Source organism: Halichoerus grypus, chromosome 9 (genome assembly GCF_964656455.1).
Source record: "Halichoerus grypus chromosome 9, mHalGry1.hap1.1, whole genome shotgun sequence".
NCBI lineage: Eukaryota > Metazoa > Chordata > Mammalia > Carnivora > Phocidae > Halichoerus > Halichoerus grypus.
Genome location: NC_135720.1, coordinates 54,790,654 through 54,816,802, shown reverse-complemented (window position 1 = coordinate 54,816,802; position 26,149 = coordinate 54,790,654). Strand labels below are relative to the sequence as shown.

Here is a 26,149-nt window from a genome sequence, read left to right as displayed (position 1 = left end):
ACATCAAGTTATCTGAAGAGAAGTGTAATGAATATATTATAAGCTCAGAAAATGGCATCTAAAAGCAACAAAGCATTCCAAAGTGAGTCGGGAAATCTCACAGATGACTTCATGTGACTGTTTTAATGAATAAATAAAACTTCAGTACCTAGAAAATGTATGTTGAATAGCAAAAAAATCTAGTAGAAAATATTGCTATTAATGACCATCATAAGATGAAATCATTAAAAATGCCTTGGCATTTAGTACTTACATTATTAATGGTTTATGTATTGGTGTGTGATTCCCACATGTTTCAAAGTGAAATTACAGAAATGTGATTCTCCCGAGCAGTTAGTCTCTAACTCTGTTATGGCTCTTATCACTTGCTAGCTTTTGCATATTTATGTACAAGTCTATTTCTCCTTTTAGGTGGTAAGTTTCTGGGGGGTAGGAAGTGTGTTTGAATTATCTTTCATATCTCCATGGTACTTAGCATGTGATTTGCATATATTTGGAACTCAGTAAATATTAGTTGATGGAATAATCGAGTGCATTTGTTTCAAGTACTATTATTCTCCAATAGAAGAAATGCTAAATATTTTAAAATTTGTTTTACAGCTTAAGTTATTATGAATGGGGAAAATAACAGAAGAAATATATACTGACATGTTAATAGAAGTCAGGTTGGAGTAGTGGAATTATTGTCTTTATTATTTACTTTATTCCAACTTACTTATAATATGATCACATTATTTTTCTAATAAAAGGAATAAATAACAACAAAATGATACTTAATGTTCTACTAGATTAGATCACTTTATTAGAATTATGGTGACCTCTCCATCATAATAGTGACACCTCACTCCCCTGCCCAGCCTCATCCCTCCCACCTACCTCTCCTCCCTCTTCCCATCTAGCTGATTTGTGATGAACAGGAACAAGTTGGAAAAGATAGGTTTGGAAGGAGGAGAAGAGACGATGGTTTAAGCCTGAGATGTATTCATTCATTCATTCATTTAGAAACATTGAGTGGTCTGATGGTGAGAAATGCCTGGGGTCAGGGTGCAATGGAGGAAGAAGGCAGAGACCTCAATGTCAGAGGCATGGGCAGGACCAGCCACACTCTTGGGGCCATCAGCCCAGCACCCCAGAGACCAAGGGGCCAAGCAACATTGCAGTCCATCCAGGGAGGACTCAGAGGACAGAGAGAGGCCAAAACACCGCTCCTGCTCTTCCACGAGGCCCTGTAAACTTGCCTCTGCACCTAGAGCAAGGAGAGAAGCAGAAAGACTGACAGAATTATTTTAAATGACTGTTTAAAAGGGGAAGAAACTACTTTTAAGTGTCAGGATCAAGTATTTTCTGCCATCACAGGGAAGAGGGTATAAGAACAGGATGAGATCAATAACAGGTTCTAAAAAGATGTGTTTTGCACATGTCTGACCACTGTTTTCCCATTTCATATCTCCTGCACGTTTTATTCCTTTTTCTCAAAAATAAATTTAATGAGTACTTAATGGTTTTTGCACAGTAAAAATATAATTAGAATAAAAGTATGGAATCTGGCTTTAGGTGAGGTTAGACACTCTACAAACTATATTTCTGAGAAACATGAAATACAAAAACTGTTATATTATTTATCATTTAAAATAGAATTACTCTCAGGGGACACAATAATCCATCGCAAGTTTCCAACACAAAGAGGCACTAAGCTAAATCAGCTTGCAGATTTTCAAACCCAGAGAATGATCTTGGAACCTGAAAACTAATAACTGTGCATTTTGGACAAGTGTTGCTTAAACTCAGTTCAACAATATCAGTAAGAAAAATGTGGCTTTGAAGTCACTTAAAGATAGAATAGTTCTGTATCATGCAGAAAAAAAAAGATATGTAGAAAAATATGATATTATTACAGGCCTTTAATTTTATTCCGTGAGAAAACTACCGATGGCACTGCACGATCGAAGTCCAATTGGGAGGGGGAATCAGTGTTAAAATTCAGATATGGATTCAAGAACAGATGCAATTACTTTCCTTAGACTCAACAAATATTTACAAAGCAGCTACCATGTGCCAGGCACTGTTCCCAAACAGATATAGACTAGTAGGGGAGTTTGAAAAGAAATTCCTTTTCTCAGAAAAATATTGTGCTCATATATTGGCTAAACTTTGATCTCAGATGAACCAATTTCTATCCCATAGTAATACCCTGTTCTTCACAAATGTCCACTTACACTGCACCAAAAGATATGTTTTGTATCTTGGAGACCTCACTGGCTACTATTTGAAGATGTTTCCAGTTACAAAGTTTCACCGTGCATATAGTTTTATTCCATCTTTGAAAAGAGAGAGAGAAACAGCACTACAAGGGGACACTAAATTAATTTACCTATAAGTTGGGGGGGTGGCACATAAAGCTTGGAAGTCTTCTCAGTAAAATTTCTGGAGAGATCACAAATAAGACATGGAAATATCTGAAATGATAGGGGACAGATCCAAAATTTAAAGAATTATTTAAACTGCCTCCAAGAAGTTGGGTCGTGCTCTTTCTTTATATAAACATATAGCCATTTTAAGAGGATTACATTTAATTACACATTTTCTTTGTAAACCACATTTAAACTCAAGCGAGTTGCTGATGGTTCTGGAGAAGAAAGGTTCATGTTTAGATAGTTTTCCCCGTGCTGTCACCAACAAATTCAGCAGACGTGTAACCAGCATTTTGACTTTGACTTTTCTTTTAGTTCAGATTGGGGGCATTTTTTTTTTTTCTTTTAATTTTATTATGTTATGTTAGTCACCATACAATACATCATTAGTTTTTGATGTGGTGATCCACGATCCATTGTTTTCGTATAACACCCAGTGCTCCATGCGGTACGTGCCCTCCTTAATACCCATTACCGGGCTAACCAATCCCCCCTCCCCCCTCCCCTCTAAAACCCTGTTTGTTTCTCAGAGTCCATAGTCTCTCATGGTTCATCTCTCCCTCCAATTCCCCCCCTCATTTTTCCCTTCCTTCTCCTAATGTCCTCCATGCTATTCCTTATGTTCCACAAATAGGTGAAACCATATGATAATTGACTTTCTCTGCTTGACTTACTTCACTTAGCATAATCTCCTCCAGTCCCATCCATGTAAACATCAACATGGATGGGACTGGAGGAGATTATGCTAAGTGAAATAAGATTGGGGGCGTTTTAGTTCCCTTCAAGTTACGCAGCACCATGGTCTGTGTAGTGGGCAAAATGCAAGCACACTGGCTGATTTGGAAGAACTGGCTTAAGTTGAGTGTCACCACTTACTGTGATTCAGCCTCTCTAACCTTTATCCATAAAGTGGGATTCTTTCAAGAAAAAAGTAAATGAAATAATATGTGGGCATGCTTTTTAAACTATAAAGTATTAAATAGATGTAAGATATTGTTTTGTAATTCTATAATTTGGAAGATAATTTTATATTTAGTAAGAGTGGTAATCACAAGTTAGATGACTCAAAGCATCTCATGTTATATCAAGTGGGGCTACAATCCTACTATAAAAGTATGTAAAAACAAATAGTTTTGGAATCCTATAAATAAAATAAAATTATATTTATTAAGATCACTAAGGCTTGAATTGAAAGAGAGTAAAGGGAAAAATGATAGTTCAAGACACAAATGATCAGTTCTTCAGGGGGAAAAAAGTTCCCTGTCAATCTTTAATAGCTAGCAGGTTTTAAAACTAGTCAAATTTAGCATAATAATAAAACTTCAAATTATGTTGAAACCATGCTGATGTTACATGCAAATGTACAATCCAGCATTAAAATGATGGTAACACTCATAGTGAGATGACTAAGTGCTAAAGTAATATTTCAGTCTTGCAACATCTTTTCATTACTGTAAGATTTTTGAACTTGAAATAATACACAGTTCTATCAAATTGAACTTATATTTTATTATAATAAGTCTATATGATACTGCTATTTATTCGTATTTTTTATTGATATGGAGGTATTAAATTTTGGTAGAAGGAAGAAAAATAAAGGAATTGGCCCACTGATGGCCCACAGTTTAGTAAGCTGTCATTTGCTAAAAAATAATATTAATTTGGGAACACCATTTCTGAAGGTTAATTTCTTCTATAACCATGTGTCATATAGCAATGTGGAACCCAGTTAGTGCAATCCAATGCCACATGTATATTGATGTCCTTGGTTAAACCAGGAGTTTCAAGTACCTGATGTATAATGTATTGCTCTTATAATTTGTATTGTCTGCTTAGTATGTTTCTCTTATGGCTCTTGCCAGCTAGGTTGGGGGATTTCACTTAGTAACTGCTCTGTCAAATCAATTCTGTCCTTCTGCTTCCGTGCAATGCAACAAAATGACATCCAAAGCTTATCCAGATGAGCAGAGAGCAACTGAATTGCCTTCTGCTCCTTTGTTGAAGGGGAGAGAAAATTCCTCAACCCGTAAGTGCTGAGAGAGCATCATGCTATTCTTTATGGTGGATTAATTTCAGCACCATGAGTTCCTAGAGGTGCAGAGTCCAGGGCAAATCATACTGGTGCTTTGTATGGAGGTCAAATCAAGTTCAAAGGATGAGCTCCTGAGGGGAACGGGAAGCCTCCAGATTTCCAATTGCAGTGAAGGCTGTGCAAATGGGGCCGGCAGCCTCTAGGAACTTGCCTAGGTGACCGGGGTGAGTGTTTATGGGCTCGTTTTAAGCCACTTCTTTTCCCCCTCAGGCTGCTTCTCAGGATCGTTCCTGACCACAAAATTTAGGACAGAAAATTACAATCACCCCAATTCTTTTAAGTCACAGGGATAACTCTTGACTAGGATCAGCTTCATGGGCAGGCAAAGGGCCTCAGGCTTACAAAAGCCATGCATTTGGTTCAGTGCTCTACTTTCTCCGTCTTAAAATTCTTTATACTTTCTGAACAAGGTGCTTTATTTATTTATGCATATACAGATCTTGTGTACAAAGCCATAAAGCATTTTTAACACAAGAAAACAACCAGTTCCTCATCTTATTGCCCTTTTACCAGTGATAAATGAATCAAAGGGATTTAGGGCTGGAAACAATTAGGCTGAGATGAAAATGAGCCCAATTTTTAATAGAAATTAAATTTTAAGGGCACTGTGATATTGTGCTTCAGGGGTACTTTTTATTTGGATATCTGTGGTTTCTTCTTTCTGTCTCGATTGATCAGAGTATTTTGAGAGAACAAAATGTGGTTTGCTAGACATTTCAAACCAAACATACAGGGTATGTACATAGAGGTTAGTAGAGGGATTTTGGTATTTTGTTATTGTTGTTGAAGTGAGAACACCTGGGTGCAAACCAAGGTGTTGGATAATCGTGTATCTGTTCTACTGAGGAGGGCTGGTGCTAGCCCTACCCACAAGTGTGAAGATGGTGAGGTTCAACTCCGTACCTCCTCTTTCAATATCCCTTTAGCCTGTTCTGTTTGTACTCCTTCCCCTTCATCCTAAAAATGGTTAGATTTCTGGAAAAATTGTACGTAAATTCTTCTGCTCCCTCTGCCAACATGATTTAAACCAAAAATCTACATCCCATTTCTATGTGGTTTGTTCTCAGTTGATTTTCATGGTTAGAAGCTCTCTGATAAATAACACCTGTGACATTATTAGCTGGTACCAACTTAAGGTGTGGATTCTCCTTAGGATGCTGTGTGCTTTAATACTGGAAGGCCTTCAGTTGTACCGAGCAGAGTGCTGCCATTGTGTCTGCTTGTGTCATGGATGCCCACAATAGCCATGTGGGGCTGGGAGATAACCCCTCCAACTATTCCTCTAGTTCACGCTGAACTTGATGAGTTCAATAGCTCATCCAGACTAATGATCAGACCTTGTCACACTGTCCCACTTACAGCAGATGCTAATGTACAGAAAGATAATGTACCTTCCATAACCCCAAAACTTCTTCCCCCACCCTTCTTGCTCACTTGGTTTCCTGGTCACTGAGAAACAGAAGTAACTATGAGAGAACGTCCACGAGCTCCTGGTACGTCTCTCATTTGCCAGCAACTGCGCTCCCACATGCTTTCTGCTCGCCCTCCTTCCTCATGACTGATTGTCCATGTTCCTGCTTAAGGTCACTGGATGCCATCATCACTCACCTGCTCAAGGGCATCCCTCCAGCAATTCACCCCTCTCTTGTGGCTCATTCCCATCAGCATACAAATATGCCATTCTTTCTCTTACCTTACATACAACAATGGAAAACATCTTCTCTCTTGACCCCACTTCCTGCTCAGGCTACTGTTCATTTCTATTTCCCTTCACATCAAAACTCCTTGAAAAGCTTACTTGTACTTGCTTTTCCAATTTCTTGCCTTTCATTTCCCCTCAGCCTACTCTAGTCAAGTGTTTGTTCCCAATCACTGCACTAAAACTGTTCCTGTCATGTTCACCAGTGACCTCCATGCTGCTCAACCCCATGGTTTATTCTCAGACTTCACAGCACCTGACCTGTTGGCCACATTTGAGACAGTTCATCACTCCTTTCTCCTTGAATACTTTCTTCACTTGGCTTCCAGGACATGACGCTTCTGGTTTTCTTCCTACCTCATTAGCTGCTCCTTCTCTTGTCCTTTGCTGACTCTTCTCCATCTCCCTGTCCCCTTAACAATGGAGTGCTCCAAGGAAAGGTCCTCCCAACAATTTTTCTTCTGAATCTACACTTACTGCGTGTAGTTAAGTCTCATGGCTTTAAATATTATCTGTAGGCGACATACTCTCAAATCTTTCTCTCTAGCCCAGACCTTTCTCTTGAACTCTAGACTCATCCAACCATTTATTCTACTTGTGTCTGGTAGGCATCTCACACTTAACCCTGACCCTGCCTTCCAAGTCCACTCTTGTTCCCCTCCCCCACCAGTCCATTCTCACTGGGCTGGCCAGTGTGATTCTATTGCATTTATTAAATAAGGTAGATCACACCACCCTTCTATTTAAAATTCCCCGGTGGCTTCTGGTCACTCTCAGGATAAAAGTCAAAGTCCTCACCATGACTTATTAGGCCCCACCCGATCTGCCCCAAATTCTCTTTGCCTTCTCTCACCAGTGCTCATTCTGTCCTAGTCGTGCTGCCTTCTCTGTTCCTGTGCATGCCTACAGGCCTTCTCATTTGCTTTCCTCTCTACTCCCCCAGATTCCTCACTCCCCAAGTGTCTGCAGGGATTGTTCCTTTGCTTCCCTCAGTCTCTGTTCAAACATTACCTTCTCATTCAGGGCTTCTTTGACCATCCTATTAAAATGACAATGCCCCATCCTACCCACTGTCCCTAATTTCTCTCTCTCCATGGTGACACTCTTTCCAACTCCAGGTTTTTCTGTTTTATTTTATTATGGGCCTCTCTCACCCCAGAATGTAAGTGCTCTGAGGGATGGAATCTGTTACCTGGTGTATCGCTAGTGCTCAGGTCAGCACCTGGAGCCACAGTAGGAGCTCAATACATATTTGTTAAATGCATGATGATTTATCTTTCTACCAAAGAACATGGTCGGCTGGTGATCTCCAGAGAAAGAACCAGTTTTCTGAAGATAGGGATCAGATGGAGGATCTGTTAGCTCTTCTTTACAATGTCGAAGGGACTCCCACGTTTGTGTGGTGAGTAGAGCTTTGGCTAGGAGTCCCTTGCTGTCCAGTCAGACCATTCACACTTGCCCTTTTGGCTAACCATGTGAGACTGAAATACTGTGCAACGCTTTTACTATTTGTTCCTGGGTATTCTTTTTACTCTGTAATTAGTATGCATCTTTGTCTTCCACGAAATGCCTCTTTCCAAATGTTATTGAAAGACTGAGCTGATAAATTATTTGTTGCTAGCCTTCAAGATGGACATATTATCATCTCTTGCATGTATTCTACTTTCTCGTCATATTAAATAACTTCACATTTAAAATAAATAATCGCGGCCCACCACAATAATCCACCTTGCTTTCATCAGAGGTTGTGGCAAAAAGTGACTTCTGGGAACACTGATGTGGACAGTCACAGCCCACTCTCATGCTGAGAGTACTTTCTGGCTGCTTCTTGAGAAGCAAAGCCTAACTCAATAGGGCAAGATAGCAGATTTGAATAAATCTGAGGAAATATTTGAGAACACAAAATTTCATTCTCCCAGTTCTGACACAGAAAAGGAGAAATTGCCCACAGTTGTTCATTCTCCGCCTCCCCACTTGTTCCAATAAGAAATACAGAGAAATTTGTAAACTTTATTCATGATGCAGAAGTTGAGATGAGTAAAACAGCTGACGGTGGCATCTTGCCTCTGAGTTTGATTTGTAAAAATGTTAGTGAGCACGATTTTCTGTGTTTCATTTGGGGAATGATGAAGAGGGTCTTTTCTATAATTATAAAACTTCCGACTTCGATGTCATTTATCACAATACCGCCTGGAATTCCGGAAATGTTCTGTCAGGGGTGATTTGCGTATTTTTGGACTTGACATTTGATAGAAGTTGGGCAACCGAATATCGTAGTGATATGTTTTTCCTGTATATACTCTGTCATTCAAGGCATAGAGTTTATCTGCAATGTCACTGCCAATTAAAACTGAAAACAGGCGGGAGATGTAACGATGCTGAGCGAAGAGCAAATACAATTTCTTTCTCCTCCAAGACACATATCGACAATCAGTTTCTGCTGTGAGGGTTACCTAAAAAAAAAAAATGTAAGGCCACATAAAAAAACAAAGATTAGGAAGCAAGAAAAATTCTGCCTTTTTTTTTTTTTTTGGCCCCAATTTTAAATGAATTTTACTTGCTGCTTTCTTAGGTTAAAAAAGCTCACTGACTCACAATATATTGTAAAAACGGGGAGAAACTACAAAATGTCTTGCTACATATATAATTTATAACATGAACAATCACAACATTGTGCCCATTTCCAATTTCTCTCTTTTCAAAATCTGGGTATCTATATTTTACCTTTTACTGAAGTGAGAGCTACTTGATACTAAAAAATAATAAAGTTGGCTAATGTTAGAGAAGTAGTTCCAAGTCAGTCCCGAAGACTACAGACATTTAACTCTAATTGTTTCTGTAGCACAAAATAGAATTTATTTACCTATTCTGCATACGTATATGAATTTGTATTTGCATACACACATGAATGTTACATGTATGAATTGTAGGAAAACAAAATACCATAATAGAATCCACTGAAGTGATTATCTTCCGAAATTATCAGACACAGCAGCAGAGAAGTGACAGGAAGTTTAGCATTTTTTTTTTGCTAGAAAACAACTAAAATCTATTAGCATTTTAAATTTTAGGAATCCCTCATTTTGTAATAAGGGCAGACTTTTAAATTCTTGGTGTTTTTCTCCACCATGTCAGTGGCAGTGTTTAGTTTATAGTCAAATCTCAATTAATTGTATTTTAATCTCCATATATGCAGCTAAGCAAAGGAAAATTTAAGAGCATCTATCATGGACTCCTTTCTGTCATATACAAGGCCCATCCCTTTTCTTGTCGCTGGACCTACACAGTGACAGTAATCAGCAAGAGTCAAACAGGGCTGCGAAGTCACACATGCTGCAAAGTACATTCCAAAGTTGAATATAAATTATTGCTCTGTCATCTGCTGTTTTGTTTGCTTATTTTTATTTTTATTTTATTTTTTATTATAATATATATATTTTTAATTAACATAAAATGTATTATTTGTTTCAGGAGTACAGGTCTGTGATTCATCAGTCTTACACAATTCACAGCGCTCACCATAGCCTGTTTTTAAACAAACGTCTGTCTGTTTGGAAGAGGTGGTGCTCACTCTGTGGTCTAGTTACCCCTTACCTGAAAAATGCCTTCCTCTGTGGGTCTCAGTGAGTCCCATTCCGGAGAGTCCAGGAACTGGAAGGGGAAAATGTAATGCAGAAATTCGCCATCAACCGTCACTCTGATCCTACCCAAACACAAAGAACATCATTCATGAGAGAAGGAGAAAGCAAGCCCATAATTGGAGGCAAGGGGGAGGGAGCAGTATTTCAGATCTCCGGTGGTCTTTATGGCTTTTAAAATTTTGTAGGATGAAATATTAAATTCACACATTACAGTAAGTGACAAAATCTCCTGTAAGATTCATGTACTGATGTTCCTCACACAGTTAGGATTCTGGAATATTGGGTGAAATTCATCAGACAATGCATCAAGGTATACATTGATGGTATGTGCCCATTTGTGTGTATATATTATACTTGAAGACAAAGTTCCAATGCACGCAGTTGGATTTTAAATTAAGTAGGAAAACACTGAAGAACATAAAGGAGTGGCACTGTAAATACCTCTGTAGACTAATATTTAAACTTTTTAAAGGCATGAATAATCACATTATTGTTTCCATTAAAGTTTCCCCAAACTTTCTGTTTTCAAAGTTTATATACATACAAAGATAGATATAAAAATTATATATGGTGAACCCCCTGCTTCTAGCAAGTGAGTAATTCTAGAATTTACTGAAGAAAATTGATCATTATAAAACTTAAATGTTCTCTATTACTTAAAAGAATGCCCTATCACAGTCTATTTAAAGTACTTTGCATGCCAACATAAGTATTCTATTAATTCAAGCTGGCGTCATCCTCTTCTTGACTCTCAGTGATTAGCCTGGAAACAAATAGCATATCCAGACAAACCCATTTGTACATTTGATTTCTAAGAAGAAATATTAAGGCTCTCGATTATATCCTGCTTCAGGTAAATAATAGCATGTACTCTAAATGCCTATGTCCATGACTCACGTACGTGTTAAGGGGTTTCTCATGCCTCACGGTGCTAAAAACCGCCCAGGACTGTGCTATGTTGAGATGGAAAAGTGTAGCAGAAAGAAACACCAGCTAGTAACTAATACAAAGGAAATAACTAATATAGAGCAAGCACCAAGAGTACAAACCTTCCCGAAACAAGCAGGGAGAGTTTATCAATGGAGGTTTTCCCCTGCATGGCATAACAGTGTTCCTTTTCCAAAGTAACCACTTCAGAGCTCAGAGCAATTGTTCTGAAGACGGGCAAAGAGGTCCCCAGAGGCTGGAAAAGGGAGCTGTACAATAGCTGGAATTCTCGGGAAAAAGTTATGCTGCGAACTTGATATGCAATGTGAACAAATTGCATGAAGCAGATGACAAACAGTACAAAATTCCAGGAATATATGTCAGCTGCACAGACATCTACCCAAGCCCAGACAGCAGAGCAGAGAAAACCCAACCCCAGCAAACTGAAGACGTAAAGGAGCCCGAAGAATCCACTGCCGCCCATGAAACCTACTACAAATAAAATACTGGCAAGATGATAAATGGCTCCTTCGGCCTCTTGCTTCCAGGTGGTACAGACTGGGTGTTCATCTATCAGGTTCTTCCATAGACTTGAATTTCTCTCCATGGCTGTACTTCTGTCTGGTTCACTTTTCAGTTGACATTCGATGATATTGAAGCAAGTAATTAAGTCCTTTGCTTTTCCATCCTCAGAGTTTCACTATGTCTTTATAAAACCAGAGACAGCCCGGACACTGGGTTTGTAGTGATTAAGGGTTTTGTGTGTATAGATCTTGAAAAACTAAAAATCCCATGCTAGCTTCTTTAAGTACATCTGGGCTCCTGATTCAGATCTAGTCCACAAATATTTTGTGGTTTCCTGGACAAGAAAAAAAAGAAGGATCTAATTAAAGAAGGAAAATTGAGAGGTATATTTAAATGAATCACCAGCATTACTATTCAAGTTGATATGCTATTTTCTCTGAAGTTAGAGTATTTTTTTAAATTTTATTTTGACATAATTATATATTTGCATTAGTTATAAGGAATAATACAGCGAGGGCACAAATGCTGTTAAGTTTCTAGGATAGAAGATGTCTATTTTTAGGGTTATGCTTAATAATAATAATAAATTATTTACCGAAATTTTAGCATTTGTTAGAATTAGCTAACTACATATTCTGCTAGAAAGCTAGGTGCTATCATCAACTCATCTTCATAACAATAGCTTGGTGTACCTCAGAATCTCTTGGGACAGTGACTAAAAATGCAGATTCATAAGCTGTGTGCAGACATACTGAGTCAGAATCTCTGAGGGTGGGGTCGGGCCTATGTGTTGGTGTCCTGACAATCCCCCCCAAGATTCTGAGGCATCAGTCCATGGCCTTTCATGGCCCACCCTCTGGGAGATACTGTTTGACAGTGTTATTCACTCTTACAGATGAAAAATTCGAGGCTTAAAGAGGCCAGCTAATTTATCCCCGGTCACACAGTGGTCGGGGTAGAGCAGAACTTCTGCAGGGAAGCCTCTATGCTGGCTCCAATCATGTGGCTTCTCAGGAAAGAGATTTTAAATTAGGCACTCTAAGGAGCCCTAATAAAACAATAAACATGAGAAACACATACTTAGGAGTCAGATTTTAAAAGCACAGAGTAGACTATGAGTATGTTTCATGAATTAGATCAAAATTATTTGAGAAATATAAATTCAGATCTACCTTACTGTATTAGAGGCTATTTCAAGTTAAATCTGTACCCATATAACTAAACAAATAATATTAAAATTCCTGCTACTTACACATTTATTTACCAGATGGTCAAAAAATGTTACCGATTTGTTCCTCTGCACATATATTCTCTACCCTTTGAGCCATATGGTAAAAATGCTAATGTGTGATCTGAGTCAGGAGAGATTTAACCAGGATGATAGAGCTGTAGGATATGTATCATTTATCCCCAGGTTTCTTAACAAGAAATAGTTTCAATGTGAAGCATTCACTAGATTGGATTTTTAAACCATAACAACATTCAGAAGCCTTGAACTTAACTGCTATATTTAGTGTTTTTATTTTTGAGATAGATCATTTCCAGAACACCTGTTAATAAAATATCGGGTATCACAGATCTTGTCTCATAGAAAAAAAAAAATACACACAGAGAAGTGAAAATGACTTAGCTGAAGTAAAAAAGGGAACAGTATAATCACCAACAGAATTAGAAATGGAAATAAAGGAGCCACTGTTGTTGGAGTTCCTGGTTCTTCATCCTGGATAGTGATTCCTTCCTCAGCAAGTAAGGACTTTAAGAGCATCACCAGGTGAATCATTAAAAAAAGAAAAAAAAAACAAAAAACCAACCACAGACCTATAACTTATATTGCTATTTGTACTTAAGCTACTTTCAAATGTACTTTAAACATCCTGTGCCCCCTAAATCCTGCCTCCCCCCATCGCTCATGTGAGATGATGCGATTCGGGGCAGACCAGCACCCCGAACGTGTTTACTTTCTCCTCTTTAAATGCAACACAAAATTATATACTACTGGATATTCACAACAAAGAAAAAAAAAATTTTTTTTTAATACAATGAGTAGTGAGAACTGCAGAATACCAGACTGCAAATGTCAGTCTCCCTGCTGTTTTACTTTTAAAACTAGGGTATTTTAAATTAATCAGTTCCTCAGGATACCTAACACAGCCACTAAAGCCAATATTAAAAAGCGCTGCTGCCAGAGCTCTGAACTTTGGTTTGACCTTCCTTAAAAATTTATAATCCTCAACAAAATGTTAAAATGATGCTAACAGAGAAAGGCCATGTAAAACCTTGTGGCAATGCAGAAGGGAGCTTCTGGGAATCTTGTCCCCTGACGATCCGGACTTGGGGGACAGGTTGGGCCACCTGCGTTCCAGGAGGGTGACCCATTATGATCATCAGAAGAACCGCGCTTCCGGCCCTTTCTGGCGGCTTCTGTTTCGAGAAGCTGCTACCAAATCATCTTCCTGTCCTTGGTACTGTAGCCTCAACACAGCAACACAGAGTGCTGACTTGCCCTGATTAAATTACTCCACACCCAGCCTTTCTCCCCTCGGTGTGTTTTTATTCAGTCACCAAAACAGATGTATTTTATTAGAAGAGAAAGAACTGACAGGGGCAGGTGACAGGCATGAGTGTTCTTCTGATATGGGCCAGCAGCACTCCACGACTGAATATGATTCATCAACCAGCTGCCTGCTTGAAAAGCCTGGAGGCCTTAAGTCATGTTTTTGGGTAAATAAATGTTGAGATGCCAAAGTGGCACGATGGATTTCTCTGGCAGGAAAGCCCATCTTCCCCGCAAGAGAAATTAGCACACAGAGATACAAATGATGGAGACAAAATTAAGTGCAAATAAACACAATAATTCCCAGTTCCCCCCTTTTTACTCCTTAGGCTGTGAGACCCTGAGTTATAGAGGAATGAGGACATTTAAAGACAGGTACAAGGATGCTCCATGAAATAGGATGGAGACTTGGGACCAACTGATTAAGACTAGCTCAGAAATGGCGTTTATCTGTTCACAGCCTGAACATTTATTATCTCATCGCGTCACACTTGTTGCCACGAGGGAGGCAGAATCTAAATTATCATGCTCTGCTTACCAATGAGAAAAGCAGGGCACAAGATCGGCTAAGTAACTGGCTTGAGGTAAGTGAGGCAGGAAGTCCCAGGTAGGAGTCCCTGTCCGCTCAGCGCCATGCCCTCACCAGCAGGCAGGGCCCCTTTTCAAGGCTGTGAATCGGATATGAACGTGTTGGGAGACAGTGGGATATTCTGTCAGGACTGGTTTGCCAGGAAAATAATCATCCTAACACTGAATATTTAAGACCTGCCATTATGCTGACCGTCGAGCCAGGGAAATAGACCTAGAAAGCCACTCATGAAATAATTTGCTGTATTATTATTCAACACTGACTGACTTCCTCTCCTAGCTCCTGAAACTCTTACGGGGCAAAGACAACTGTTTTTGTATTTCTGGCACTCACGGAATGTTGACTGACCACACTGGTATCCAGGTACAAGCACTCTGCCTTCTCCAGGCCTACTCTCTATCCAATTTAATGGATGTTCTAACATCTTCCGTCACCCGGGGGAAAAGAGGTAGGGACTATCCCAACATCCAAGGCATTTTGGTACAAAATCACTAAGGAGGTGGGACACTGCTTATTTAAATGTCTGGCACAGCTCCAAATTCATAGGGGAATCCTTTTGTCTTCATAGAAATTGAGCTCCTTAAGAGCAGTTGAATTTTAATCCGATTAAAAAAACAACAACTCTTGTAGCTTGTGGCATTGCGTTAGTTTTGGTTGCTAGGCAACCCAGGAGATAAAAATTCCATCAATATTCTACTCATTAATTGGAATAGGTCCTAACTTTGGTATGTGTTCCATATGCAAAATAATCATTTACTTAAAGCTGGTTTCTCTACTTATCCTCAAGGAGGTACACTTACTCAGGACCTACATGCCAGGCGTATTCAAGAATTATCTCACTTAACCTTCACAACAACCCCATCGAGAAGGTACTATATCTCCATCTTACAGATGAGAAAATTGAAACCCAGAGAAGGTAAGTAAATTGTTCAAGGTCGCATTGCTAATCTTGGGACTAACATTCCACCCAGTCCTGCCTGATTCTGAAGCTCAGACTAAATCACATTTATTATTCTGCTTCCCACAGTACCAGGATTTAGAAAATGTAGGCATTCATTTCCTCCTTGCTACTTAGATGAACTCAGGCATGTTTATTCATCAGTCAAGCAGAGGTAATATCACCTATTCTGTCCACTCTAAAGGGTGCTACAAGATTCAAATGAGGAAATCTATATTAAAACTTCTTGGCAAATTTAAAAATAATATAGAGATAGCATCGCTGTACTTGTCGCTTGTATTTTACAGAGCTGAGCCTTTTGGAGAATTTAGTTTTTAAGAGCTTTCTTTCACCCAGAGGATTACAATTGAATACAGAAATGCAAATGTTACTTTTGGTGGCTACCCAACTTTAAATTTTAAATTCTAAATTTACTCATTCCTGCAGGGGTGATCTCTGTTGTTCTTCCCTGTGTCCCGACCTCCTATGGCTGATTGGGGTACCCCCATAACCAACCCACCCTTGAGTCTTTACTTTCCAATGGCCAAGAAGCCAGTCTCTGGAAGACAACAATACTCTTCTGCCTCAGATAAGTGTTTAGTGCTTCTCAGCAAGGATCCTCAAATCACTGATGTTAAGTGTCACCTGGGTGGTTTGTTAGAATGTCCCTTCCCTGGGCCCATCCCAGAATTACTGGGCCAGGAAGGGACCCAGGAAGATGCCCTTCTAATAAACTCCCAGTTGATTCTTATGCACATTAAAGTTTGAGTGCCATTATTTTATGTTGTTCCTGCATGATTTCTGAATTATCCTTGTTTGTTTGCAGGACCTCAGCTTTGTTCCTTCCTGGCTGACCACTGGCTGTCCTTCTATGCAGATTACTCTTGTGCTTTTGATCCCTCACTGTCTGCCCAGGATGGTAGTGCTGGTGTTAACGCTCCATTCTGTGTCTATTGGTTCAGTTCACCCTGTTACTTAAAAGAAAGGTTCTAGTCTTAGCTGTGCCCCTAAATAGCTGTGCGATTTTAATCTTACTAGACCTGTTTCCTCATTGGTAAAATGGAAGTGTTGGACAAAACAATGTGAGGTCCTTTTGGCTCTAAAATAACATGACCCTATGTGATAAGGAATAGAAGACTTTTCCTAGCATGGGTTAAAATACAGAGTTGAGCAGTGGAACTGAATTACTGCAGGTCTTAACACCAAGTTTATGATCAAGGCCCCACTCTAGAGACCACTTATTTAATTACTTATGGACTGTGGCGGGGCCCAGGCACTGGAATGTTCTGACATGCAACAAGGGTTAAGAACTATTAGGGGGTGAGGTTGAGAGACACCAGAACAGTCTGTAGGGTAAAGGATCTAATTTTAATTCTTACTTTGAAGGAGCTGGAAAGGCACATTTTTGCCTTGTGTGTTCTCATTCCCATGCTTTGCTCAGGTGGGGAGGCATTTTCCTTCCTTGCCACTCATCATTCCAAGAGGGCTCAAGGCTTGTGGATATTCTGCAGCAGCCTTTCCTCAACAGGGTGGCCTGAATTTGCACCTTCTAGCTCTGAATTTTTATGGCCTTTATTATCTGTCAACATGGCTTCCATCATATGTTATGTTATATTGACCATAAATAATACACATGTAATATGTAATATATATTATATATAGTCACTGGTCATATATATTTGGTCATATAAATGTCAGCTTTATTAGTTGGTTATTTTACATATGTGTATATGGAAACATATATGGAATTCCCCTCTGTCTAGAACACAGTGAGTCTTCAATAAATGTTCAATGACTGATAAGGGTAACAATGCTCAGGTATAAATGCAGTGTTCAGAATAGTTTTGGAACAAGTAAGAAGCCCAAGTGAGATGTGACTAATACCTGAATCAATGATTTAGATGTTGGACTAGAAAGAAAGGAAAGCATATATTATACTATGAGGAAGAAGTGAAAGGAAGAAGTGTCTCTATTGAGACAGAGGAACAAAGAAGGGTTGAAGACCCTTTGGAATTTTAAGAGATCCCAAAGTTTGGAAAGAAATCAGAGGAAAGGGGAACACAGTTTTATCCTCAATTAACCTAATACTCTTGGTCTAGCAACAGAGTTCACAGCAGAAGATAAGGGGCAAGACAGAGGGATCTTTAATAGTTACTATTACACAGGACAATACTGAAGAAAGCCTGGGGTTGGCAAGATTAGCTAGAAAGTGAGTGCAGAGAGAATGAGAGTTCAAGTTAAATGCCCATGATCCAAGGCCTTAGATAGAACTCTAGAGCTGTGCTGTCCAATATGGTAGCCATTAGTCACATGTGCCTGGTCTGAATTGAGATGTGTTATACACATGGATTTCAAAGACTTAGCACAAAGACAGAGTATGTCATTAATAACTTTTATGTTGACTATATGTTGAAATGATTATGTTTTAGAGATACTGGGTTAAATAAGACATTAAAGTTAATTTTGCCCATGTCTTATTTTTTTAATGTTGCTACTAAAAAATTTAAAATTATGTATGTGGCTTGCATTATATTTCTCTTGGACAGTGCTAGTCTAGAGCCTCTCAAGTAACAGAGAAAGGAAATGAAAAAGACTTGGCATGACACTGTGCAAACAGTGCATATGTATAATGTATAAGTGTATAAATATGGGAGAATTATCTAAGATTAAGAACAGAGAGTTGATATAAATGTAAATGATATTGGCTACAATATTCATATGCTACAATCATCAGATGTTATCTGTGGCGTAGATGTCGCCATCTGGTTTCTGCCTACATAGGTGGCCAACCCCACTATAGCTCTTGGCCTCTTTATCCTACCAAGGAAGTCACTACTTTTTCCTTTTGCCTTAGGAGAATTACACTTTCCCAAGCAACTATATCACATTGTTTCATTTTCTCATTTCATCTTCTGATGATGCCTCATGGAATACATTGGAAATCCCAGACAGATAATCTCATAAATTTTGTAGTGGAGATTGAATTATGGCCTTCTGGATTCCAAAGGGTCTATACCAGCCTTTGTTTTCATATAACATATGAGTTTCTTCATGCACCATTAGGCTTCTGGGCTGGAATATGCCTTTGACCTTCCATACCAATGAGAGCTTGGCTTCTCTTAAGACTTGAGAAAATTAGAGAACATGCCTACAGCCCATGCTGGACTTCTCTGATTCTCAGGTCTTTGCTAAAGTCCATTGGATTACCTGCAGCTGTGTCTGATTCCTCACTTTATCACATAAGCAGAATTGTAAGATGGTCCCCAGGATTCCTGTCTCATTGGTGCACACATGCAATAATCCTCTCTCCTTGAGTGTGGCAGATCTGTGAATGGGATGGGACAGATACTCTCTTGATTAGGTAACATTATATGGCAAATGGTGCTGGAATAATCACCTGTGATTATTAAGCTATATAAGATTGTAGGACTGGAGAGGGATTGAAAATTGGAGAGTCGTGTTCCTCCTGGCCTGGAAGAGAGCAAACGCCATGTTGTGAACTGCTTATGGGGGCCACAAGCCAAGTAATGGCCAGCAGTCTCTGGGAGCTGAAAGAAGTCCCCAACTAACAGTTACCAAGATAATGGGAATGTCAGTCCTACAACCGCAAGGAGCTGAATTCCTCCAACCACCTGAAAATCTTGGAAGAGGTCCTTGGACTCCAAATGGGGAGTGCAGTGAGGCTGACACCTGGATAGCAGGCTCTCAACACCCAAGGCAGAGGATCCAGCTCAGCTGTGCCTGGACTCCTGACCCACAAAAACTATGTGATGATGGATTTGTGGTGTTTTCAGCCACTAGTCTGTGGTACTGTTACAAAGCAGCAGGAAACTAATACACACAATTATGAGTACTTACTATACATGAGACTTTAATAATCTACATTTTATGATGTAGTTGGAAAACAGATCTATGGAGAAGAAGACACTCAATCTTTGCTAGATTTAAATCAGGAAAACCAGTTAAGAACAGTAATACTTTTGAAGAATAGTATCTGGAAAACAAGACACTAAGAGAGGCCCTGGGAATTACACGTAAATTCACTAAGGTTACCAGCAACTTATTACAGGTTCTCCTTCAGTGGAGTCAGACAGCCCCAACACTGTTAAGCATTTGGACACATGGGCAATTTCCAGAATAATTATGTCATTCATATACAATCTCCAAAATGCCTGGAATACCAAGTTTCCTTGGGTGGGACTTCCCGCTTAGTTCTTTGTAAAACTGAGCCATATGTATAGGGCAAATACTTGGTATCTCAGACACATCTAGAGATTAACACTCAAAGACAGACTACAGAAACTCAAATAGCTCTGTAAATCTTCTAGTTGTGGGACTCCACCACATTCAGATGAGTTGAGCAATGGGAAATTAATGCAAAGCTAGTCACCATCTTCTTGAACCTCATTTACTACTATTACTGCTACTACCACTACTACTACCAACATCTAACATTTACTGAGCACTTACTATGTGCCAGGCATGATTCTAAGAATCTTAAAATATTAAGTCATTTAATCCTCAGAACTTTTTGAAATATATAGTTCTATTGTCCCTATTTTACAGATGAGAAAACTGAGGTATAGGGAAGTTAGGTTGCCTAAGGATACACAAATGATAGAGCCCAGAAGCACTCCCAGGCAGACAGATGCAAATAATAACACACTGCTTCATGTACAGTTTGAATCTAAATATCTGGACTTACTGGAACAAATCAACAACATTCTTGTTTTCTCCCTTCAGTTCTAGATTCAATGAATTTAAATGTCTTCTTAAGAAATTACAACTTTTTGAGCAACACAGGGTTAGGAAGGTGGGTCCCGTGTTGAATCACTCAGTGTCCTATAATTCTTCATTTGATGAAACAGCAGTAAACCTCTCCTTCTCAACCATGTCATTTGATTGCTTTTAATAAACAATCCCCATGCTCTGCTCCAAGTTCTCCTTAAACTGGAAATGGTTAAAGGCACAAGCAGACTTTTGAGCAGCTGCTCTCATGTCATGCCGTAAGTCCACCAGAGATTCATGCTGAAAAATGCAAGACAAGCTGGACCCTTGGATCCATTAAACAGTCTTTTCTTGATATGAATCAAAGGTAGACACCTTCACTTCCTTTTCCTCCAAGTGACTTATATGCAGCAAATGAACTCACCTTTCTATATTTATTTAGTTCAGGTTCTCATGTTTCTTCCTGACAAACATGCGTAACAAGCTCATGTGATCTAGCTAACCGGTTAGAGTCTCTTTCATTTTTTCTGGCTAAATAACCAGGTGGACCACACACCAGGGTCAGTGATGTTTGAAACCACCAAACCAGCCACTACTAGTGCTAAAAGGAGCACTTCTGCAGGGTTTGGAGATTTCCTTTCAAGGTGTTTGCACAGACAAAGGCGCTTTCTCTTTGATTGTGGGAGACCGTTTCCTGTTTGGTTCTCAATCCACATGTTCTACAATCTTTCCATTTCTTCTATTTCTTTTGGCCTTGTTTTTCTTGACTTTGTAATACTTGAGGGTATTCCAACCATAGATGTTCCTCTTATCTTGGCAGCGCTGCCTGTGGATAAGCAATGTAAATCATTCCCTTGTTTCTGCTGGAAATTCACATATTCTCCTGATTCTTTTGAAATGTTTGATTATTTCAAGTTTCTCTTCAATATTGAAACCTTCCTTTTGTGTGCACTATTTGACATGTTGAATCAAGATGCTTAGACATTCTTGGGATGCTGAAGGGGTGTGTTTTTATAGAGAAAAGTTCACCACTGCAAAAGAATAGCAGAACACAATCTTGCAGGATAACCTGTGGTGAACCAAGGTAGCTGGTAGATGTTTCAGGTGTACGTGTATTTTGTGTTTTGTGTATTCCTACATGGCTTAAGTCGGCTGGTTATAGTTTAATGTGTTCACATGGTGTTCTGGCTGAGTAAATGATGCACGAGCAAGCAAAAAATCTGTGCTATGCTCAAGTTGTTCCCTAAGATTTCCATTGCATTGACATGATGCTGAATTTCAAAACAAACATTATAACATAATTGACTGTGTCACCAACTTTCAAATGGCCAGGAAAATATTAATTAATATGCAATAATTCAATAAATCCCTGCCCTCCTGGAGCTTGCATTTTAGTGAAATTCAAATGTTGATACAATTTAAGCTTACTTTCAAATTATGAGATCTATTTTAAATAGCTAAAAATATCTCATATGCAAATAAACCTAAGCTACTTAAAACTCATTTAAAGTCAGTTATTGCATAAAGTTTTAAATAAATACTACATTTTAAGAGACTGTCTAAAGTCTCATAAAGCAAAATGCAAATAAGCTTGTTTTCTAGAATGTCCGTCAAAGATTGAAAACAAACATTAGACAAACAAACCCTAGAACATTATTTGTGTCCCCTGAGTAGCATGTTACATATTAATACATACGTATTAGTTAATACATGATCTATATCCATCTATACACTTAATGTTAAAGATGATTTCTGGATAGTGGGATACTTTACTTTTGTCTTTGTGTATATCTGTATTGTTTGCATTCTTTATAACAATTTTATAAAATAATAAGGTGATTTTATATTAATTTGAATATTTTTAAATACAAAATTTCAAAGAATTAAAATCCATGAACCCAATGACCAGAATTAACAAACATCATTGTCATTGTAAAATTCTTTTTTATAATAAAAAAAAATTCCACAAAAATTGAAGATCTCCATGGATTGTTCTCAAGTACCATTTCCCACCCCACTCACTTCTTATATATAATGTGTTTATCCTTCCAGGCCATATAGAACAATTTTTAAATTGCAATTTAAAATGGAGTGTAAGATTAGAAATGTATCTTATGTGTTTTTTCCAGATCCATGCTTAGTTTTTTTTTCTGATTAATAAACATATACAAAGTAGAGAAAATACTAGATATTAAATCTCCATATACCTATTATCCAGATTCAACAATTATCAAGATTTTGCTACATAGAGTTTTTGAATTTAAAAGCAAAAACTGTAACTAATGTTCATCCTATAGTTTGTTCAGTTAGTAAGCAAACACCTATTAAGGGAGACAGGGAAAATTACAACTAGTTGTGTTCTTACTATGTCCCAGGCACCAGGTCTTCCATTTACTGACCCATTTAGGAGTCACAACACCTCTGCAACCTCAGTAGTTTTATCAGCATTGTTTGGAGTGAAAACTGAGGCTCAGAGCAATGAAGATTCTTGCCTAGGCTCAGCCAGTTGATTGTCTTTCTAGAACCAATTTCATACTGTGTGTAAGAGTCACCAGAGGTTATTATTCTGTTGAAGAATATAAATAAAGAAGAACAAAATGAGAAGGTCTCACTTTGGGTCTGTGTGAATCAATCCCTATATTCTTTGGGTTGGAGGGCGATCCAGCATTGTTATAGGGGCTTCAAGTCAGCAACTTTCGGTTATTTAATTTTTAAAAATGCCTATTATGGGACGCCTGGGTGGCTCAGTCGTTAAGCCGCTGCCTTCGGCTCAGGTTGTGATCCCAGGGTCCTAGGATCAAGCCCCGCATCGGGCTCCCTGCTCAGTGGGGAGCCTGCTTCTCCCTCTGCCTGCCAGTCCCCCCTGCTTGTGCTCTCTCTCTGACAAATAAATAAATAAAATCTCAAAAAGAATAAAAATACCTGTTATAACTTTCACTTTAAGACATTTTCCTGTAACTACTTGGATAACACAGAGAAACATTTTCCTCAAAAAAAAAAAAAAAAATCTAAATGATTCAATATACTCTTGTCAATTCTTACTTACTCTCTATAGGTCCTAATCCTAGTTGACCAACAACCATAATTACAAAAGCCAATTTCAACTGCAATTTGCAGGCTTGCAGATCAATCTATCATGGATATTTTCCAAAGCAGTTTTGAAACTTCTTGCCTGCCATGTTGCTTACGTGTTGTGACACTCATACACTACAGCCAACACTTCATAACCACTCTTGATCTTGACTATTTCAAAATAAGCAGACGTGAATGCTCTAGTGTGTCAATGCTCTTAGGCATCTTGTGGTTAAGAAGCATGGGAGTTTGGTTTTCCAGGACACATTATGATTTAATAAGCATAGAATGTCACCATTTAGAAGCACAGGATGCACAATGATTCAGCTATTTTGAGACACGGCTGAGATTAAAGAAACTCAACTCTCCAGTGTCTCCCAGTTTATAGGTTTAAATTTTAGGACAGAAAATGTCTTACTCTACATTTCAATTTGTATTTGTATCCTAAATTCTCCAGTCTTCAGGGAAGGAAAAGAGCCTTAAAATCATCTGGGATCAGCCAGACCTCTTCATTCTGCAAATGTGGAAGGAGATCCAATTTTTGTTTTGCTTATATTTTGTTTCATGTATTTCTCGTTTGGTTTTCTTTTGCCGCAAAGAACAATGCCAAGTTACTGTACTGTCACACAAGGGATATGACCATGCAACACTCCCTGATATTAAAAATAACAGAAAAGAGTCACCACCAAACCTTAGTATGAACCGAGACCAATAATTTCTTAAGACTGCCATAAAATGAGATTGCCGTGTCCAAGCCTGCAAATTCAAAATACCTAACTAGAAGAGTTAGAATAAAAAGTCAGGAAGGAAGAAAGATTGTCCCATTCTAGATGTTTACTAAATCAAGTTGGATTATGTTCAAAAGTGGGCTTCTAATTCTACTTTTCCATTTATTATTCACATGTAGAACATTATCATGTTTTGCAAATGTCTCCTTGGCTAAAACAGTTTTTTGTTGTTGTTTTGCCATAGCCCTATTACCGTATTTTGATTCTGTGCCTTTAATCTTTTCCTAAAATACAGACCCTCAAAATGTATTTTACCTCTATAACTGACCTTGGTGATGAGGTAATTTAGTGGTTTTGTTTCTTTCCTTCCTTCCTTTTTTTTTTTTTTTCCAAGGTGGATCCCCAAATAGAAAAAACAGGTCAGCGTGACCTTTGATGAGACAGCTTTCGCGTGTCCCCAACTCAGTGTGAAACACTGACCCTAGTCAGGCCCTTAGCAGACAGGGAAAGGAACTCCCAACCGCTGCACTTCCCCATGAAACCTAAGACTGTCAGGGCCCCTTGGACCAGCTTTTCTCCCTCGAAAATCTGGCCTTTTTCTTTGGGCTCCAAGGTGCCTGGGCAAGAGTGGGGCTAACAGAAGATCTGGGGGAAAGATTCGCCTCTAGGGCGGACGACTCGAGTTCCCAGGGGCCGGTGCGCGCGGAGCCCTCAGCAGCAGACTCCCAGCCGGCGGAGCTGCGAGCGGCGCCACCCGGCCTCCGGGGCTCGAATTGGCCCGAGCGGGGCCGGGAGCGGAGCGTCGGTGCGGCCGGCGCGGGTAGCGCGGAGCACAAGGCGGCGAAGCAAAGGCGCTCCCGGGGGTCGGCGGCCTCGCAGCCCCCACCCTGGGGCGGGGCCCGGGTAGAAGCCGCGCCCGCGAAGTTGCACCAAAGCGCGCGAGATGCGAGTGTGCGGACAGCTTTTGGGAGGCGGCCGCCGAGGCGCCCCCGGGCTCCCCTCCTTACCTTTCCTTCCCCGACCCTGCGCAGAGCTCCGGCCTTGCGCCCACAGAAGTTTCCCGGCCGAGCGCGCTGGGCCGGGCTGGCCGGCGCCGAAGCCCCCGTCGTCCCGCTAGCGCACTCCTCGCCGCCCACCCGGCCGGCGTCTGCCCCGCGCCGGGACGCGCAGTGACCGCAGCCCACTCCGGAGCTCGCGCGGCGGCGCGGGCGGGGGCCGGGCACGGGCGCGCGCCCCGGGGCGCAGCGGGGAGAGCAGGGAGGGAGGGGGCGGCGGCGGCGTCCGCCGCGCAGGGGCCCGGGCCGCCCCAGCCTCCCGGGAGCAAGCGGCGCGGCCACCAGCTTCTAGGACTGCCGATAAATCTAGCGGCCGCTGCGGACCAAACTTTGCCAAGAACGGTTTCCCGAAGTCAACACTGATCACGGTTAGAAAACAAACCTGGTATTCGCTGTTCTAGGAGAGCGATGGAATTGACTACTGAAATGAAACGCAACTGTATGTGTGCCCTCTCACTCCCGCACCTCGCCCCCCACCCCAACACACCATAAACAAAATGAGGAGATAAATGACCAGAGTGGGGATGAGAATATTTGGGTGCATGGGATAGAGAAAGGTCAAATCAATGGATATCTCAAAAAAAGAAAGAAAAAAACCGCCCAAAGAACAAAAAACACAAATGGGTGAAGAGCAGAAACAACCATGGAAGGAAAAAATTAAAAATACAAATGATAGAAAATGTTCAAATCACTACTAAGCCAAATGCATTTGTACTAACACTCAAATGCATTTTTCCTCCTATGAAAGTAGTGAAGTTTTGTTTTGTTTTGTGATCAAAACATAGGGTAGTCGGTGAGGGACCAGTGAAACACACACCTTACTCAAGGATTTCGTCTCCCTTCTCTTAGCACCTTCACTTTTACTTCATATAAGCATGTTGGAGACATCGATTCCAGAAGCAAACATTTATTGAATAATCAATGTCTCTTTTCGTCCCCAGAATAATTGCAAAAGTAATTCATATAACCGGTAAAATTAACCTCTTTTAATTGTGCTGAAACTGAGGGTCAAAGAAATGCCCATATTCCTACCACTATACATAGCTAGAAAACACTCCACTGCTCGGCCTTTGCTCTTACTCTTCATTCCAGAGATTTACTCAGAAATGTTAGAAATAAAGTTTGAACTGGATCTAGTCCATGGTATGTGTATATACATGGTATGTGTATATCTACATTTGAAATATGTCC

General features: G+C 39.8%; 1 protein-coding gene and 1 long non-coding RNA gene across 3 annotated transcripts in view; one reads left to right on the top strand and one right to left on the bottom strand.

Annotated features, from left to right (window-relative positions):
- Positions 1–14,862, top strand: part of LOC118538059 (uncharacterized) — a 22,966-nt gene extending 8,104 nt beyond the window's left edge. Inside the window, exon 3 of the long non-coding RNA XR_004918423.2 lies at positions 14,718–14,862. This is a non-coding gene — a long non-coding RNA (uncharacterized LOC118538059). The remainder of the gene's footprint in view (positions 1–14,717) is intronic.
- POPDC3 (popeye domain cAMP effector 3) lies at positions 7,397–26,149 on the bottom strand. 2 transcript variants are annotated; one of them, XM_078054934.1, is made up of 5 exons: positions 24,911–26,149; positions 18,583–18,700; positions 10,893–11,629; positions 9,797–9,905; positions 7,397–8,655 (listed from the first exon to the last, which is right to left on the bottom strand). In XM_078054934.1, the coding sequence occupies exons 3-5, from the start codon at positions 11,375–11,377 to the stop codon at positions 8,374–8,376; spliced, it is 876 nt and encodes a 291-aa protein (XP_077911060.1). In that variant the 5' UTR covers positions 11,378–11,629; positions 18,583–18,700; positions 24,911–26,149; the 3' UTR covers positions 7,397–8,373. The 2 variants fall into 2 exon arrangements, with proteins under 2 accessions (XP_077911060.1, XP_035951753.1); XM_036095860.2 differs by lacking the exon at positions 18,583–18,700.